Here is a 17,743-nt window from a genome sequence, read left to right as displayed (position 1 = left end):
AATCTATTTTAATATGGAAGATCATGGAATTTTTTGTGTGTGTGTGTGTGTGTGTGTTTCCTTTCTTTCTTTAGTATCGGTTAAAAATATTTTATTATTCGTTTTTGTCTCTCATACTGAAGGATGATAAAAAGGTGATATCGGTTTTTCGCTTTCTTGTCCATGAATAAATCGTTGTTGTTGTTGTTGTCCTGTTATATATCTTGTTCATATTTTGCTGCAGTTTGCTTTTGAAAATCACTAATTTCTAAGGCAGAATGTGACGGTATCTGAATAATCATACACATGGTGGTGTGCGAATGTAGAATCCTTGTAAGTACGTTATAGCTGTGGCACCAGTTAGCTGCTGTCCCTGCTGCTCCAAGGAGGAAGAGTAGAAGGAAGAAGCAGATGGCAATATTGGTTTATGTTTATTTCACAAAGTTTCATGCTTTTGCTGATTAATATTTTAGGATGGTTGATATTGGCGGTCTCTTAGTAGACTTTTATTATAATTTTGTTTTCCTGTTAGGGTTGGAGCTTTTTACACGACCCCTTTTAAGAGTTTTCTAATGGGTATTAGAAGGGTATACTTCCAAGTTCCTTCGAGGACCTGTAGTACTTTCTAGTGGAAAATTGAATTCATATATTAGGGCAAAATGACCAAGGGACACTTGAGGACTTGAATATATCTTTTCAATAATGCTTTGCTTAAACTTACTCGTCCCAAGAGGTGACAGCTTTTTGGCAACATGTTTCATCTTCCCAGCAGAAGACCCATATTTTAATTATTGTATTCCACATATCTCCAAATACCCAAGAAAAAAGAAAAATGCAACTCTTGAAACACTTTCATCTTGATCTTACAAACCAGAATTTCCGTAGGCTAATCAAAAGTCTGCCATGCACTAACATAATAGTAAAGGTCCATTGGCAAAACAAGCAAAGCCAAAACTACTTTACCAATGTGTTATGTAATACTTCAGTTTTATTTACATCAAATTGAGAAAGGAAATTTGGTATGGTCTTGACACTTGATGACCAGTCGATGGTTCAGTCATTTTATTTTTCCGACTTAAACCAGCAATGCAAAGGGGGAACCAAAAAGAAAACAAAAAATGACCAGTCAAGGCTTCACAGGCTTTGGATACAAAAATTTGCTTCCATATACTTACCAAGACTTTCTACAAAATCCCAAAATGCAAACAACATAATTTTGTAAACAAACAAGATATTTCACACAAGATGATTCAAAGAGGGGAAAGAACTGGAAAAGTACGAAATAAAATTAGTTTAAAGAGTTTTGAACTATCTTCGTCCAGCATTCTAAACAAACAAAAATGGCTCAACTCTAAAACAAACAAGATATTTAAATCTGGTTCACAGAAACATGTACACTTCAATCCCTCGCAAGAGCAATTTTCTTTCATCAAAAAAATCCGGCGGATTTGCAAGAAAACAAAATGAAAAATAATGTTAAAATGGTAGATGAAATACAACTAAAATGCACAAAAACTTACCTGAGTTCTAGACAAAAAACAACAAAAGTTAACCACATGCAAAAGGATGCATCCAAGGTTCAAGTGATCTAGGATGAATTGGCTGAGTGAAAACATTGGACAAATGATATCAGAAAACAAATCCAAACTACAAATTCTAAATTAGCCAGAAATTTTAATGACCACCAAATAAGAAAAGTTCAACCCCAAATTATACAAGCAATAACAAATTCCATCATGTCAACAACAAATCACCAATAAAACCTCTTGAAAATGCAACTACAAAGCCAAATCATTTAGGCATAAAAAGTGAACAACGTAAAAACGAAAAATATTACAATACATTTTTAGCTATAAACAGACCTGCGCTACACTTATTGCATCTCAATATCAAACTGTGATAGAAACCTCAGATGCCAACGTGTTTAAAGATTATGTCTCAGCATTAGGAACAGAACCATACATTAATAACAAAATCATGAAAAGAATGACAAAATTCTGGAAAAACATAGGAAATAGCCCAACAAATCATCCTCATAGGATGGGAAACTTGAACGAAGCCAAGGTCAAAACAATAATAGCCAATTTCACAGCTAATATTTTCACTTTTGATTGTCAAAACGAGAACACACAGTAAATCCCATGCTGCCATGTAAAATACAATACACTCAATTCTCTAACAAAAATGCAGAGCTTTGATGTGGCACACCTAAACTAATTGACCGGGAGCAAATTCACAGCAAAAGTATAATACCAGTACGAAATAGTAAATATACTGCAGACAAATTGAACATAAACTAGGATAAAAGATAAAAGTTAGAAGGGACCATCATAATTAAAAAAAAAAAAAAAAAAAAAAAATACCTTAAATATTGCTGGGGTACATGAATAATCTTACTCTAGCACCCTTCAAAGAAAGAGGAAATCAATCCCTCTGAATCTGAACTCTCTTGGACATTTCCAAATGTAGGAAACTGGTTGGAGGAAAAAACAGGCAGAAAGAGGAGATTGGTGGGCCAAAACTGGCAGGAGGATTTGCAATGTAAGAAAAACCTTACTTCTTGTAATAATATAGAAATCTACTATGTAAACCATCTTTTTTCAGATTTCATGTAGCATGAGCATCAAAATTCTTAAAATTACTAAAAAAAATATCCTACATAAGCCTAACAGACATTGGCATCCAAATGCAAATACGTAGTTACAAAATGAAACTGATAAACTAAAGCGCCGGATGACTTGACAATACTGAAGTCAATGAGACTCCCAATCTTTCAATTTCTTGCTTCCTTTAGGTTTTGAAATAGATGCATTCATTCCGGCCATTTTTGCATTGTACTTTGCCCGAAGAGGATCATTGTATGTCCACCTGAAAAACACACAAGCACATACAATTTGAGATTAACCATTTGTCCTTAGCCACAAATATTGCAAAACGTTTTACAAATCAATAAACTAGCCAAAAGAAAACCATTAAAAAATGGCAAAGCAAATTCCAGTGCATGGAGAAACGATCAGATTAAATCAACTAGCAAAACAAAATATACTAGCATATATCAATGGCAATTTAAGCATGCTTAATATAGATAAATAAGAATGTTTAACATACCACTACCGATAAAACTTATTACCTCCAATATCTAAAATGTATGTTTTCACCAAATCAAATTTTTTGACTTTAACAATTGACAAAGTAAGCTAGCACTCAATACGAAACGCATTTATAAATTTCCAGAATTTTTAAGTTCATTTAATTCCTTATTGGCCAGATGCATCCAAAATCAAAAAATAAATATTTTCCAACTAACAAACAGTTAAAATTTGAGTAAAAGCTAAGCAAGTTTTGCTCCAGGTCTCTGTTATTTCCCCTATAGAATGGAAAGTTCTTTATCATGCATACAATGAACTTGTCCAAGAAAGAGAAAAAAAATAAGACATTTAGGTGAGAGAGAGAGATAGAAGGTGAACTTACGGGTTGTTCCAATCAGTTGTATCCTCATTGACAAGATGAGTCCATTTTGTCCTTCCACTGCGACCAAAATGCTTGACCTGCATGACTTTAGGCAGATTTGTCTTGTTCATCTTATCTTCTCCAGTGGGGGCAGAGAAATCACGGTAGAATATTTCATCTGTTCCAGCAGTAGTAGAACGATCATCAGCATCTGCTTGGAAGAAAGCACCCTTGTGATAGTATTTCTGCATGAACCTCCATTTCTGCTTTGGTCGTGGAGCTGGTTTCGGATTCTTTCTTTCCCACTCCCTCCTTTCTTCCTCTGTCATGTTTCTCACCCTCTCAATTTCCTCCTTCTCCTTCAACATTGCTTCTCGATCCTCCCTATCCCTCTTGATCCTGGCTATTTCTCTCGTCTTCCAAGCTTCATACTCCTCTGCCTCATTAATTTCATCATCAGTATCAATGTCCGCAATATTAGCTTCCTGTTCCAAACTCTTCTGAATTTCTTCATCTTTCCGGATTTCCTCAACCACTATCTGTTTTGTCTCCTTTTTCCTCTCCTCCACTTTCTTCTTCTTTAGTTCCTCAAGTGCCCGCTCTTCAGCCTCAAGGCGCTCACGCTCAGCTACGGTATCCCTCTCAGACTTGGGAACAAAGACAGGCTTCACCATTGCTATACCAGTCAGTTCTTCCTCAGAGTCAGTCTCATACTCAGATTCCTCTTCCTCCTCTTCCTCTACTTCTTCCTCATCTTCTGATGGAAGGAGGGGAGCTTCTTCTTGCTCCCTCTGACGCAACCTCTCCTTAATCCTCCTCCTCCTTTCCTCCAAAGCATCTGCATCCTCCTCCTCTGCATCCAAACCTTCCTGCCTTTTAGATTCCTCTTCAATTGTTGAAACAATCTCAGCCTGACGGATGCGTCGGTGATCAGCTCTCACTTCTTCACGATTATCTATTCTGTTTTCAGCCAAACGACGCAGCCTAGGATCATCTTTTCTAGCAATGTCCGAATCGTCCTGAGCGGGGAAGGCTTGTTCCAGAGCAGCTGCTTTGGACATCCTAATATCCCCATCTTCATCAGCAGCATCAGCCCACTCAGGAACTTTACCAGGCCAATACCTTTTAACTTTGGTTTGCCCAATTTTACCTTTGAGTTTATCCCGGATGGCAATTACGGTATCATTAACACCGGCGGTCACCGACATTGTTGCACACAATACCACCAGCCCAGATACGGAAGATACGAGTGAAAATAACAGCAAAAAGACTCTCTGATTCTCCTTTTTTATAATCACCGCCCAGCTAATATGCTACCAAAAGACTTTGACATTAATCTGGTCCGTGGGCTGCAGAAACAGAAAACAGAAAACAGGAAATTAGCATTTCAAAATAGACTCCCCGGTTTGGTGTATGCTATATCTTCCCTTGGGGGTATCAATCATCAACAACCAACAAATTACTAATCCAAAGAAATCGATATGGAATAGTCTCGATACAAATATTTTATATGTAGTATATTAGATGTGCACAGAATGCAAAAAGGCCTAAGAATAGCAGGAAGAAAGAACGAGCAACAAGAACATTTAAAAAAATAAATACATAAAAAAGACCAAATTCAAAAGAAATCGAACCAATCGCAAAAGAGAAAGAAAATTCCAAACCCTTGTAGCCGCTGTGTGTTATAGACAGCTGCTTGATTAACTGGAACCCAAAACACGTTGAGCGGAAAATACAAAAATCAAACTGATTGGGGCTATAAGAAGAAACCAACAAACAAATTAAATACAAATAAAGAAATAAGAGGAATGGGGGGATGAACCCTAGTGGAGTGTGGGGTGTATGGATTACTAACTTTAATAGAATTGGAACACTCGTGGTTAAATCAAATTCATATTAATTAATATGAAGAAATAAATTGGAAAACGCAGAGAGGGAGAGAAAGAGAGAGAGAGAGAGAGAGAGAGAGAGAGAGAGAGAGAAAGAGAGAGAGAGAGTGCTTGTGTACCAAAAACCCAGCCGTTGATACAATGCCCTGAGGAAGAACCCGAGATGATGAGAAATTGAAGAAGAAGCGGTGAAAACCTCGCCTTAATGAAACGTTAAAATATATATATATATATATATATAATGGTCGGTCTCAGCCAGAAATTAATGAAATGTTAAAAAAAAATATATATATATATATATATACATATAAAAAAATAAAAAATAAATAAAATTGAATTGTTGGTTATGAACATTATTATTATTATTTTTAAAAATATTACAAATTATCGTACCCCTGTGTCTTTATTATTCGAATCCACGTGCCATGACATATCTTTTATTAATATTATTATTAAACCATTTTTTTTTTTTACCTATTCTAAACTTTCGTTTATTCAATAACTAGTGCCGTAGTTTTTATTTTTATTTTTATTTTTTTTAGGGGTCAACCAACTAATATTAAATTTTGCTAATATTTTTTCTGATGCATATCGTTGTCACACTAGAATTTAGAAACCACCATCAATAAATCTAAAAATATTGTGCTTTTAATTCTTCCAATAAAAGAAAATTACAAAAAAACAATAACATTTAAATTCAGAATAAATAAAATATTTGTACTCTGTGAATGTTTACTTTCCGCACAAGCAATGACCTTTTTTAATCCTAAGCGGCGGTTGGCTGGACTTCTCCATTGAGGATTGGCATTATTTATGCTTTCTAAAGTACAATTCAAAACTCTAGCATTAATATTCTCGTTAACAGCTAGAGAATTACATGTGATTTGGATTTTTTTTTCTTTTTTTTTCCCCTTTTACATGATGAGCAGGTAATCTTCGGTTAATAGAATGGAGGATAAGTGTTTCACTTATAATATCAACATTTGGAACCCCCCAAAAAAAAAAAATATATATATATATATATATATATGTATATATGGCGTATACAAGAGACTAAAAGTTTTTGCTCAAAAATTAAGATGAAGCCACCATAAGGCATTTAGATTAAACATTATAAAGACACTGTCAAAAAAACACCTTATCACACTACTAGTGATGGTCATTGCATATTCTAACATCATTCCACGTTCCAAAAGCAGAGGAATAAATCATGCTCGTTTACTTTGAGAGTATTCACCCGAATATGTCGCAATGAGGAAAGCCTTTCAAATGCACATGAACTTGGCCACAAATGCTGCAAAAGAAAAAAATCAATCCCACAAGTATCAGAGGGCCAGACACCATCACAGAAAGGCAGTTTATAAAATTGCTCTCTTTCTGAATTGCATAATGTAGAGGGATTTTAGCTTTGTAATAAAACAAGTGTATGTGTATGTGTATGTGTGTGTGTAAGGGAGAGAGAAAGGTTTGGTCGCTTTTCTTGCTAACCATGATATATGCAAGGCTTTACACATAAATAAACAAAATTTTCTGAAACATTTAAAATCTGGGATGATTATGAATGAAAATGTATACTACTAGAGCATGCAGCCAATGCCATATATATATATATATATATATATAATAACCTTTCAAAATGCATATGCTGCTAGAAGCAAGAAGATAAACTGTAATTTCTAATACTAAAAGAATGTTGATGATGGCAAGCAACAAATACTAGAACATTATATCAAATAACTTATTTTAAGCATAGCAACTGTGCCAATGAGCTAACAGATTATACTAAATTAAAGCGTATGCTAGTAGTAGTCATCCTAAGGATTGCATCTAATCGAGGAGAAAGTCTTTGGTACAAGGGTTGCACCATGTCAACCATAATATAAACCACCAATCACCTGACAGTTATTTTTAACGATACCATTACTTTTAGAAGTTATGAGACCTACAAAATAATTATTGTTAATAAGCTCAGTAGGGCAATTCAACATCCTATCATAGTTATCAGAAATATCAGAATACCTTCTAAGTGAAATATTCTTTTTGACCAAGACGCATCCTGTTTTCCTATAAAATTCAAAAAAGTAGAAAGTAAAAACTGAGAGGACCAAGAAATCATCACAAGAAGCTGAGATACAGGTCCCATATACACTGAACAAATGCCCAACCCCACCTTTCCTCTTCCTTTGTGCTTTTTATTTCTTTTTATAAAAGAAACAGTTGCTAATGCCATCACCTTCCTCAGGACAGATTTGAGTTATTTACCAACATAACGACCCCTTTGTTAACAATCTCTTTGTTTCTCTTAAAACCAAAGGTTTATTTTGTGTGCCTGTGCTACTGTATCGTCAAGTCTGTTTCCACTTTTTTCAAGGAAAATTACAAAGTTAAAAGTGAATTTGCTTGACTTTTGGCTCAAAGTAAAGATATCTATATGATAATGAAATCAAATGATTTTGCTGCACCAATTTAGTGAGGAAACAGGAAAAATTTCCTTCAGGATATAGCCTGAAAACACTACTAGTTTGTGCAAAAGAGACTATTGCACAAAAGAGGGAAATTAAGTGAATGTACATAATATGCTACCCAGTGGCAGACCTCATGCTTCAATTTATGTCCAATTTCTTCAATAATTCGTAAAGCAGCCTCTAAGCCAGCAATAAAAATATACTTCAACCAAAGTGAGAAAAGTAAAAAATAAAAAATAAATAAATGTAAAACATGTGAAACGAAAATTCTACCTTCAAGATGGTTTCTGGGGGAATACAATTTACAAGTAACTCATACAACTTAAGTCGAACCTGAAAAATCCTAGTGCATAGAGACAACTTTTTGATTAGGGAATACGATATAAAACATCAAAAGAAAACGGAGATCATTCCAAACTATCAAAGTAAAAAAATATAAACTAACATATTTGCAAGAGAATAAGAACTATGCCAAAATTACAAAGTTATATGATTCATCGCCAGAATATGAACACTGCACACCTCATATTATTTGATACCAAGTTTACCAAAAAAAAAAAAAAGAAAAAGGGGGGAGAAGGGAAAACAATATAAAGAAAGAAAGAAAGACAAACAAAATATCAAAATGTTATACAAAAAGGTTTACATCCCAAAATCTCATACAATGATAAAACATTTATAATAAAATTGATTGTTTCTATTATATAGCATTTGCTTTGAAACTTGGGTTTATTCAAAATAAAATAAAAGCAGCTGGCAGATGCTAAAGTAGCTAGACTCAATTATTTATAGAGGGTCATATTATAAAATGCATAAAAACAGACACCTTTTTAGGCTCTGCTCTTTCATTATGTCAGATGCAATTTCAGAGATGTATTCCTCCCAATCTATTGGTGATATTGATTGGTTGCTTGTGAAAGGATAACTGTAACTATATGCACAAAAGTTACACAGTTGAAAGAGCATAGGTATCAAGAACTGCTTGATATCTAAGTACTGCAAAGACGGGTACAGAGACCAAAAAGAGTCTCGGTACAACTTTATTGATTACTAAGATGAGAGGTGGAGCATTACAGTACACGGCAAGTCTCAAATGATAATATAGCTCTCCTTAAACTCTGATTTGATTTTTCAGCTATTCAAACAGTAAAGCCAGATGGAATTTTCAGTCCTTCTATATTCCCAATGAACTCCAGTACCTTAACAATCTGCCATTTAAAATGTGAAACAAAACCATTATCAAGCACAACAGTAGTGACATTAACAGTCTCATTGATAAAGCCAACAATGTCACATTTCACCTTAAAAATTAGGAAGCCAGGACAACGGTTAGGGAAGTCATCAATACTTACTATATCAGAAAAAAGATAGTAAACTTATTTATTGCAATTATAAAATTTATATGTACATGCATGCTATACAAAACAAAAGACATTAGTTATACCTAAAACCAAAAAAACAAAAGACATTAGTTTATCAGTAAATCTATAATCCTATCATAATTTAGCATCCCCCACAATGAGGAGATCATATTATTCTGTTTGCATATCATATCATGCGGGAATGTTGTCTATAATTGCAAATTTGATTAATCTTGAGTAACAAACTTAGGCTCAAATTATTTCAAAAAATATTTCTGAAACTGAAAGGAAAGCTAATCAAGTTATCTAATGAGGGCTATGCACTTTTGGATAACAAGTAACTAATCCATACAACCATGTGAAACTTATCCACCTGTTCTTCTCTTGGTGCTTTGATTCTGACTTTCAGACACCCGGACCTGATGGCTTTAGTAACCTTTGAAGAAGTGTTACGGCATAATATTAGCTGGCAATAAGTGCTAAACTTTTCCATTGTTCTCCGAAAATAACGTTGTACTTCTCTTTGTAGTTTGTCAACCTCATTAGGAACTAAAACTGATATTAAAGAAGAGGCACCAGTTTAAAGAAAAACTTTCAGGCCCAGGAGTGGAAGTTAAAAGGAATCTTGTGTGCTCATCAATAAACAAAAGGACTATTTAAAAAGAAGGAGCAGGGGAGGAGAAAGGAAGAGGAAGGAAACCATTCCAGTTAAGGACTAGTCAACAACACTAATAACCATTTGGACAACAAGTAACCATAAGATTTCAAGAAAACCCTGCCAGCTGCAAATACTTGAAAATAATAATATAGCTAACCCAACCATGAAAACACCCAAATATACCATAGTTATCCTAAATGAAAAGCATGTAAATTTTCCTAAATTACCTTTGTATCCCCTCTTCCCTTTTGTGTCAATTGGTCTATTCTTGGCCATTTCTTTAATTATCTCTTGAATAATATCTCTGTCCAGAAATGCTGCATCATTGGGATTCAGTTCCACATGGTTGGTGCATGACATTATTGTTATCTCTATGTCAAGCTTGAAAGAAATCATACAAGTGTCTATTTAGAATGTCCTAACAATAAAGTTATGGACATTCATACTCAAAGAATGTGATAACCCTTATCCATATTCACAATTTGAACAAGGACGACGTACATCATAAACTAGTAGGGCCATTTTTATATAAATGTTATCAGAATTCAGATTCCCATACTTTGAATAAAACATGCATGAATAAACACATAATTTTTACCTTCAAATACACTATGAAAAGCTCAACATTGCTGTATTTCAATTCAAAAGCATGTTCAAAAAAGATTTAAACATTTTACAGAATACCATTCCCTCATATGAGAACTCTTTACAAGAATGAACATTTCTTTTGCTAGAAACCTTTTAATAAAAGCAAATGAAAATACAAGGATGACCAGTAACCCTACCTTTTCAGGAGTTCAGAGAGTATGAATAAAACTAAACAACATTTGTCAGGCGACCTTAGAAACCATACTTTCACCGAAACTATCTTTCAGATAATATCTTTTTCAAGGAAAAAATCAAATCTCAGAGCTGAAAACGTGCTTTATTCTCCTAATCTAAACATAAAGCTTTCTTAAAATAAGATATGCAGTATTCCATTAAAAACTGGAATGCATCCAAATGAAGAAAATTTTTTAAACCACCCCAAGTGGTTAATACAAAGAATTCTTTTTTGGGACCTTTTACTCATATCATATCACACACACATATATCAATTTCCATTAATTAGCCTAGCTTTTATGTTTTAAATATGAAAAATACCTAGCAATACAAATCATCCTTCTACATTCTTCCCAATATTGACCTCTTCTTAATTACTCTTTTCTCTGCCTTTTTTTCTGTGTTTAAGCATGTAGCATTTCCCATACTACGATTTCCATTCAGGTGGTTCTGTTGTTCTATGGTGTTTGGATATGTCAATTTAATCTTAAATAAGAAATTTTGGCTCTAAAGCTGAATGGAAGAGTTGAACAACCTGCTTGTACTGTACAGATCATGAGTTATTAGGTCTGTGTTAATTACCATTATTTTAATTCCAGTGCTAGTTTATGCTTGATATTTGTATAAAGTGGAGCTTCATTAGAATAGATAAGCATCACCTGTCAATATGTCTGCTTAGCTAGATATTCTGGTTTAGTTCCATGTTCCTACTAGCTAGAAAGTAATGTGTTGAAGTGTTTTACATGAAGAATGGTGAGGAGGGATGTTTTGGTAGACGATTAGAAGAAGTTGTTTCTTGGTGGAAATTTATAGGGATTTCCATTTTTAATGTTGCTTCTTTTTAGTAACTTTTTGACATAGATATATTCTTGGATTACTCATCTTTTGCCAAAATAATGAACTGCTATAACTTTTTTAATGTCATCCACTAATCTTTAGAGTGGTGATCCGGGTGGCAAGTTCCCACTATCATCTCTAAATCTTAGCCACCGCACATTTTTATATCTCGAAGGTAACAATTTTATAGAAATTTATACTCCTACATCCCCCAAAATTTCTTCTTCTTCATATTCTTCTTCTTCTTCTTCTTCAACAATAATAATAATAAATAAATAAATAAATGTTATAGGCCAGCTTCATAGCCTCACCCAAACTATCCGAGTTTGGCATCTGTATAAGAATGCATTATTCTGTTTATATTTTCTTCTTTCATTAGGTTCTGTGCTTATCTTCATGCTGTTATCTGCAGAACTCGTTTGGTCTTATTTGCTCCTAAAAGAAAGGAAATCTTCATCAGTAATTTTTATTGCAGTGACTAGGTTAGCTGGTGTTCCACTGTCACCTCAATGTTCAAAAACCTACAATCTCAAATCGTACTACTTTTTTCAAAACCTACATTATGATTATTAAAATGTAAATTGGCTGCCATTTCTGGTTTATGAGTAAGGAAATTAACCTTATAGAGGAAAAAATTATTTACTCATATGGTTTCTCTAACTCTTCCTACAAATTAAGATGAGTTTTTTCCATTGGAGTAATATATAAAACAGAAGAGTTTAATTTATTCAAAATGAGAAATTTATAAGGCTATGAAAGACAACAACAATAATAGTTTAATGAAACCCCATAACAGTTTACACCACAATTAGTATATCCTAGGGCAGAGCAAGTTGCATTGCACTATTCAATTGATTCACAAGGACCAACAAAGTCATAATCCTGACAATCAGCGGCTTCTGCAACTCCAGTAATCCCTTCAGTACAAGAAACAAATTTGTCAAAAATCTACAAATGAATGATTAATTTATGATGGATTTGAATATTGCATAATTTAAGAATATTTACTGATCATCTAACCTAACCAAAGGGGTAGGGAAGCCATGCAAAGAAGCCCAAAAAGAAACATTTTGGGCGAGAAGAAAGAATATTAATGCTATCATTCATTGTTATACTAATTTTACTGCGATTTACTTTATGTAGTCAAAATCTCCTCTTTGTGCTGAATTCATCTAAAAAAGAAAAGGGAAAAAACAAAAAAAAAAAAAAGAAAAGAAGTGGACCACCAGAATTTAAATGTTTACCAAATGCGTTTCTAGATATGTGTTTCAGTTTCGGAATATTAATGTAAAATAACTCAGCCAGCAGAAAATATGAAGGCTGCACAGTCCACATTTATCTGTCATAAGCTCAACAACCAAATCGAAAAGGTTGAAAACTGTGTACTTGGAATTTTATTTTACCAATTGTTTGAAATACAGAATATCCACAATAAGCAAAACTATTAAGTTTTTAATGAAGAACTATTTCCTAAGGGGACGTTTGGAGTGGCAAAAAGGCTGCTTCTATGTGCAGAAATCAACAAGTATGATGCCTGCCCTGATGTATCTGAGCTTACCAGGTTCCTACAAAAATTTCAAATAAAAGTATACAAATAATGGATTTGTATAGTTCCATGAAAAGTATGATGCATGTCTTGTTTCAAATTTATGATTCCATTAATCTTCAAGGTTATAGATGCTTAACTACACAATACTTCAGGGAAAAAAAAAAAAAAAAAAAGAAAATTAAATAGAATACCACCACATTAGGAAAAATAAAATATTAATGAAATTTGCAATTAATTAATTCAAGAATCGCTTCAATTACTCTATAATCCCAACTGAAATTTGTAACTTATATGCTCTTGCTGATCTTTCTGACGTCAAAACAACGTTATATCTGTCTTCTTCTTTTCCTTCTAATGACACTAGTACCAGTACTACTTCTCTACTATGCCCGATTGAGGAGAGCTCTGTGTTGCTCCAATTCAAGAACTCTTTTTTTTTTTTGCCCCTTTTCATTTGATCGTTGGAAGAATTGGACGAATTGTTGTGATTGAAGTGGACCACAGGCTATGTGATATTGGCCTCTATCTTAGTAACCTAGCGGCAGTTTTTCATTTAAACAACTGTTAAAAAAAATAAAATAATAATAATAATTATTTGTAATTTGGCAAAGTCGGTTGAGTGGTGAAGATTCAAGAAATTACACTTATGTTGCAATTGATGATAGCAATTAATGAAAGGAGTCAAAATTGTTTACTAAAGCCATAGCAAGTTGCCACATGTAAGCTAGCTTTATATGTATTGATCAGATAATTGATAGATTGACATGTGTCCTCATGAGTTGTATTTTTACTTGTATAGAAAATAAAACAGCAAAGCATGCATATGGTGGTAGTTACTTTGGAACCGCCTCTTTTAGCTTATATATAGGTTTGTACTCTTATTTTGTATCAATTTTGGAAAATAAAAAAATTATAACATGCATTCTTTCTGTATTTTTTGGGCTCCTCTTCTTTCAATTTTACTTAATCTCGGCCATCCTCTTTTCTTTTATCAAACAAGTATTTTTTTAATCTCCTCAAATTTAAGCCTTCATTTTAAACACTTTTTCATATAATATCCAACAACAACACCCTTTGGCTAATCCTCATAGTCAATGATTTCAGATGCCTCTATAATGCCTTCTGGATTTAGTTTGTCACCTACCGAACCTCAAAAACATGTTTCTTTACCATTCAACCAGCTGAACCTTACCAGTTCCTTTTGCCTAGTTCTAATTGAAGCACTATATTTGAGGCCGGTGTTAAACCTTATAAAAAGTAGATTGGCTGGACACATTCAATAATAGTTCTTACAGTGAAAACTTAGGCTTAGTTATGTGAATTTCCAATGTCCAAACTATATGCAGCAATAAGGAGGCACAAAATCTTCACCAACTTCCATCAAGAAGGTGACACTTCTGAGCAAAAAGTATGCTTTGACTTGAAGGTTGTACTAACGGGGTCTGAATCCGGAATGGTTATTGGAATATCAATGGGATATACGAATAAAATAATAGCTATGCTAATGAGAAGGCCGGTTGAAGGACAACAATGGAGTAAAATGCCAAACAGGTTGAAGGATAATGCTTGGTTTAGTGGTCACGAAAGAAGTTAGTTGTGAAACCAGACATTGTGAAGTTTCTGCCACATGTTTTTCTTTCTCATCACTCTCCCATTTCAAAATTGTTTCTTTGTGCAAATAAATTTGGTGAAGCCTAAGATTAAGAGACCATGGGAGGTGGCAAGCCCAATTGTAATCGTTTGAGGAGAGGTATGTCTGTCTAATGAAATGACATCATATAAGTGAGGTTATCACTTGTCAATTAAGGAGTGTGGGGTGGGATTCACCATCCTATGATTTTGCAACCATCATCAAGATTTGATAAATATTTTAACCAATTAATTAGATTTAGGCATAATTTAAACCGGTAAGATATATATTTTCTGGTTAGAACATACAGAAAACTTGTTTGAGCTTTGGTAGGTGATCTGAAAAATCTCCTTGCAGTCCGCACTCTTTGAGCTTAACATATATTATATTAATCAAGAAGAAGACTAATATATTGTTGGAGGTAGTCGGTTAGTTTTGTAAAGATCGTTTTTTATGTAAGTAGTATTTAATTAGTTGTTTTTTTTTTTTTTTATGGAAATAGTATTTAATTATTCTTATTACGTTGATTATTATTCAGAAAAAATATCATGCATATATATAAGAATATTTTCAATGGTGAACATGGATTACTGTTTATGTATTATAAAAATTGACACAATCTAAATTTATATAGTATTAATGTTCTTTCAATTTTAAAATCGTTCTTAATAATAGTAATATATAAAAAAAATATTTATCGATATTAATTAATTAATTAATTAATATATTTTTTTTGAAATAATTGACTTTTTAAAATTTTCAAATGTTTAACAAACCCTTCCGAAGTGACATTATCCCCCTTTTTTTTTTTTTTTTTTTTTTTTAACCATATCAGCTTCATGAGGTGATTAGACAGATCTATGAGAAAAGTTTTTTTAATAGTTACCTATATTTTTTTTACGTGGTAAAAAAATTAAAAAATAGACAAAATTATTGAAGATGTTTTAATAAAATTTAAAGATGCAATAAATTAATTTGCAGACTTACAAAAGTCACTTGGCATTTTGGGTGTTCTTGATTTTTTGAAATTTTTAAAGCTTCCTATTTATAGTTTAAAAGCCTCAATTTCTTTCCTAATTCGGTTCTTCACCTTATTATGACAGATAAAGGGTGTGGAATCTTCAAATTGTAAGCTGATAGAGCTGTTTTACATTCCATTTCAAAAACAGAAACACATTTCTGAAAGTGAATTTGGTAAAAAATTAACTTGCTAATTCACTTCTTTGTTTATAGTTCATCCCAAATGCAGTATATAAATTAGACAAGAAAAAGTAATTAAGTAGCAACGCATGCTAGTATTGTTTATTCTCCCTCAAAATGCTTATTTCTGGGGTTTCTTTGCTGGGCTTTGCTACTTGTTTGGTCAGGTGAGATCATATATATATCATGGAAATATTTCTTAAATTATGCAAAATATTCAAATTAACTCATCCTAAATTAATCATTCATTTATAGAATTTTTGACAAATTGTTTTTATATTGAAGGGAATACAGGAGTTGCTGAAGATACTGATGGCATTGTGAATCAAAATGTTGGTCCATGTGCTACGATGAAAGAATGCAATACAACTTGCTTTGCCCTGGGATATAATACTTGTGGTGGAGTATGTCAAGGAGCCATACACATAGCTGATTTATTTTGTTATTGTCTTTCGTAGTTTTATATCATTTTTCATTTTGAATAAATTAAACTTTTATGTTAGTTGGAATATACTGAACTTGATTATAACTGTTACTCCATGCTTCAACTTTGGAATAAACTTATCTTAATTTGTAACAAGAGTTGGAGAAACCTTGTGTCATGAGAAATTTCATATTTCTAATTTCCTTACCATAAGCCAGAGTACTCAGTCCAGGTACAAACAGTTCTTTAATTCCTGCTTCTCAAACATAAATAGTGCAAAAACCATTCAGATCCAAATATTGTGAAGGTACATCATCCAGATTGATTGTGGGCGTTTTGTGCATGGTAATCAGAGCCCACTCGAAAGTGTTGTTGAGGGTTTCGTAGTGGGGATGAGTGATGGGTAGGTGGCGTGCCAGTTCTAGGCGCTTGCGGAGGTAAGTGTGGCATTTATAGCTTGTAGATACCAGGGAGAGCTTTGAGAGCTCGCTGGTAGATGATGAAGCACTTCTTGAATGGTGGCACTTGGGAACGAGCTTTAAGATATGTACACCGTAGTTTCGGGCTGAATGGATTTCGAAGGTCTTCTTTGTAGAAAAAGGTCGTCTTGGGATGGGTATGCCACCTCTCTGGAGGAGTTGGAGTTCACACACACACACACACACAGAGACAGGCAGTAGCGAAGCCAGAGCACTGTTGGATGAAATATATCGACAAACAAAACTTTCCTAACCAGAAATCGATGTCAATTACTGATTTCCGTAATCAAATTTTAGATATGTTTTTTTATGAAGAAAAAGTAGGGGAAAAAAAAAGATATATATATATACATATTTTTACAGGGAGGAAGGGACTATTTGATTGTGTTTTGCCCTCATTGATCTGGAATAATATTAATCTCTCCCAAAAGTGAACTTTCAAATTAATAATACAAATTATATTTATTAATCCCCATTCATTCAAAATTGTTAGTTTAATTAATTTCAAAATCATATAATAAATAATTATCATGTTAGCAAAAAATTCATGGTTCCCTTAATGTTTTGACTACCGAAAAGGCAGAACAAACTCAGAAAGCCCACAAGAAATTATAGATTAGCATAATTGCAGGTTGTGATAAGGAATGAAGAATATATATATATATATATATAAAGGATGAAAAAGAAAAAGTAGAAGTAGAAAGACTTGACAAGTTTACATGCATGGAACTTTTTATTTATGATTAAAGCAAGGCCATGGAGTTTAACTGGTGTTGGCATCGCATTTTCAAGAAGAGGTAACAATGGAGAGGTACGAGGTGAGTGAGTGAGAGAAAATAATGTATCAAGTCTAATATTGACTAGGACTAAAATTCAAAGATTAAAGTTCTACATTTTAGTACGATTCACTATTCCTGTATAAAAACCTCATTGTTTAATTTTGAAGATAATATAGTAATTTGTTAGTCTTCTCCATGGATTCTAATGATCATATAGTAAA

At 33.3% G+C, this 17,743-nt stretch overlaps 1 protein-coding gene and 1 long non-coding RNA gene across 5 annotated transcripts; both read right to left on the bottom strand.

Moving 5' to 3' along the window:
* Positions 1 to 2,521: 2,521 nt before the first annotated feature.
* LOC107433517 (uncharacterized) lies at positions 2,522 to 5,573 on the bottom strand. Of its 3 annotated transcripts, none has more exons than XM_016044801.4 (3): positions 5,438 to 5,573; positions 3,451 to 4,778; positions 2,522 to 2,847 (listed from the first exon to the last, which is right to left on the bottom strand). In XM_016044801.4, exons 2-3 carry the CDS (start codon positions 4,635 to 4,637, stop codon positions 2,733 to 2,735), a joined length of 1,302 nt encoding a protein of 433 aa, XP_015900287.1. In that variant the 5' UTR covers positions 4,638 to 4,778; positions 5,438 to 5,573; the 3' UTR covers positions 2,522 to 2,732. The 3 variants fall into 3 exon arrangements, with proteins under 3 accessions (XP_015900287.1, XP_015900289.1, XP_015900288.1); XM_016044803.4 differs by lacking the exon at positions 5,438 to 5,573 and adding an exon at positions 5,064 to 5,406; XM_016044802.4 differs by lacking the exon at positions 5,438 to 5,573 and adding an exon at positions 5,094 to 5,406.
* A 790-nt stretch (positions 5,574 to 6,363) lies between these two features.
* On the bottom strand, positions 6,364 to 13,614 carry LOC125418240 (uncharacterized). 2 transcript variants are annotated; one of them, XR_007242254.2, is made up of 5 exons: positions 13,271 to 13,614; positions 10,030 to 12,378; positions 8,057 to 8,126; positions 7,338 to 7,382; positions 6,364 to 6,612 (listed from the first exon to the last, which is right to left on the bottom strand). It is a non-coding gene; the product is annotated as an uncharacterized LOC125418240 (long non-coding RNA). The 2 variants fall into 2 exon arrangements; XR_007242256.2 differs by lacking the exons at positions 7,338 to 7,382; positions 10,030 to 12,378; positions 13,271 to 13,614 and adding exons at positions 8,610 to 8,991; positions 9,518 to 9,967.
* Positions 13,615 to 17,743: the final 4,129 nt, after the last annotated feature.

This window comes from Ziziphus jujuba, chromosome 3 (assembly GCF_031755915.1).
Source record: "Ziziphus jujuba cultivar Dongzao chromosome 3, ASM3175591v1".
NCBI classification, from domain to species: Eukaryota; Viridiplantae; Streptophyta; class Magnoliopsida; order Rosales; family Rhamnaceae; genus Ziziphus; species Ziziphus jujuba.
This window is presented reverse-complemented; position numbering and strand designations above follow the sequence as displayed.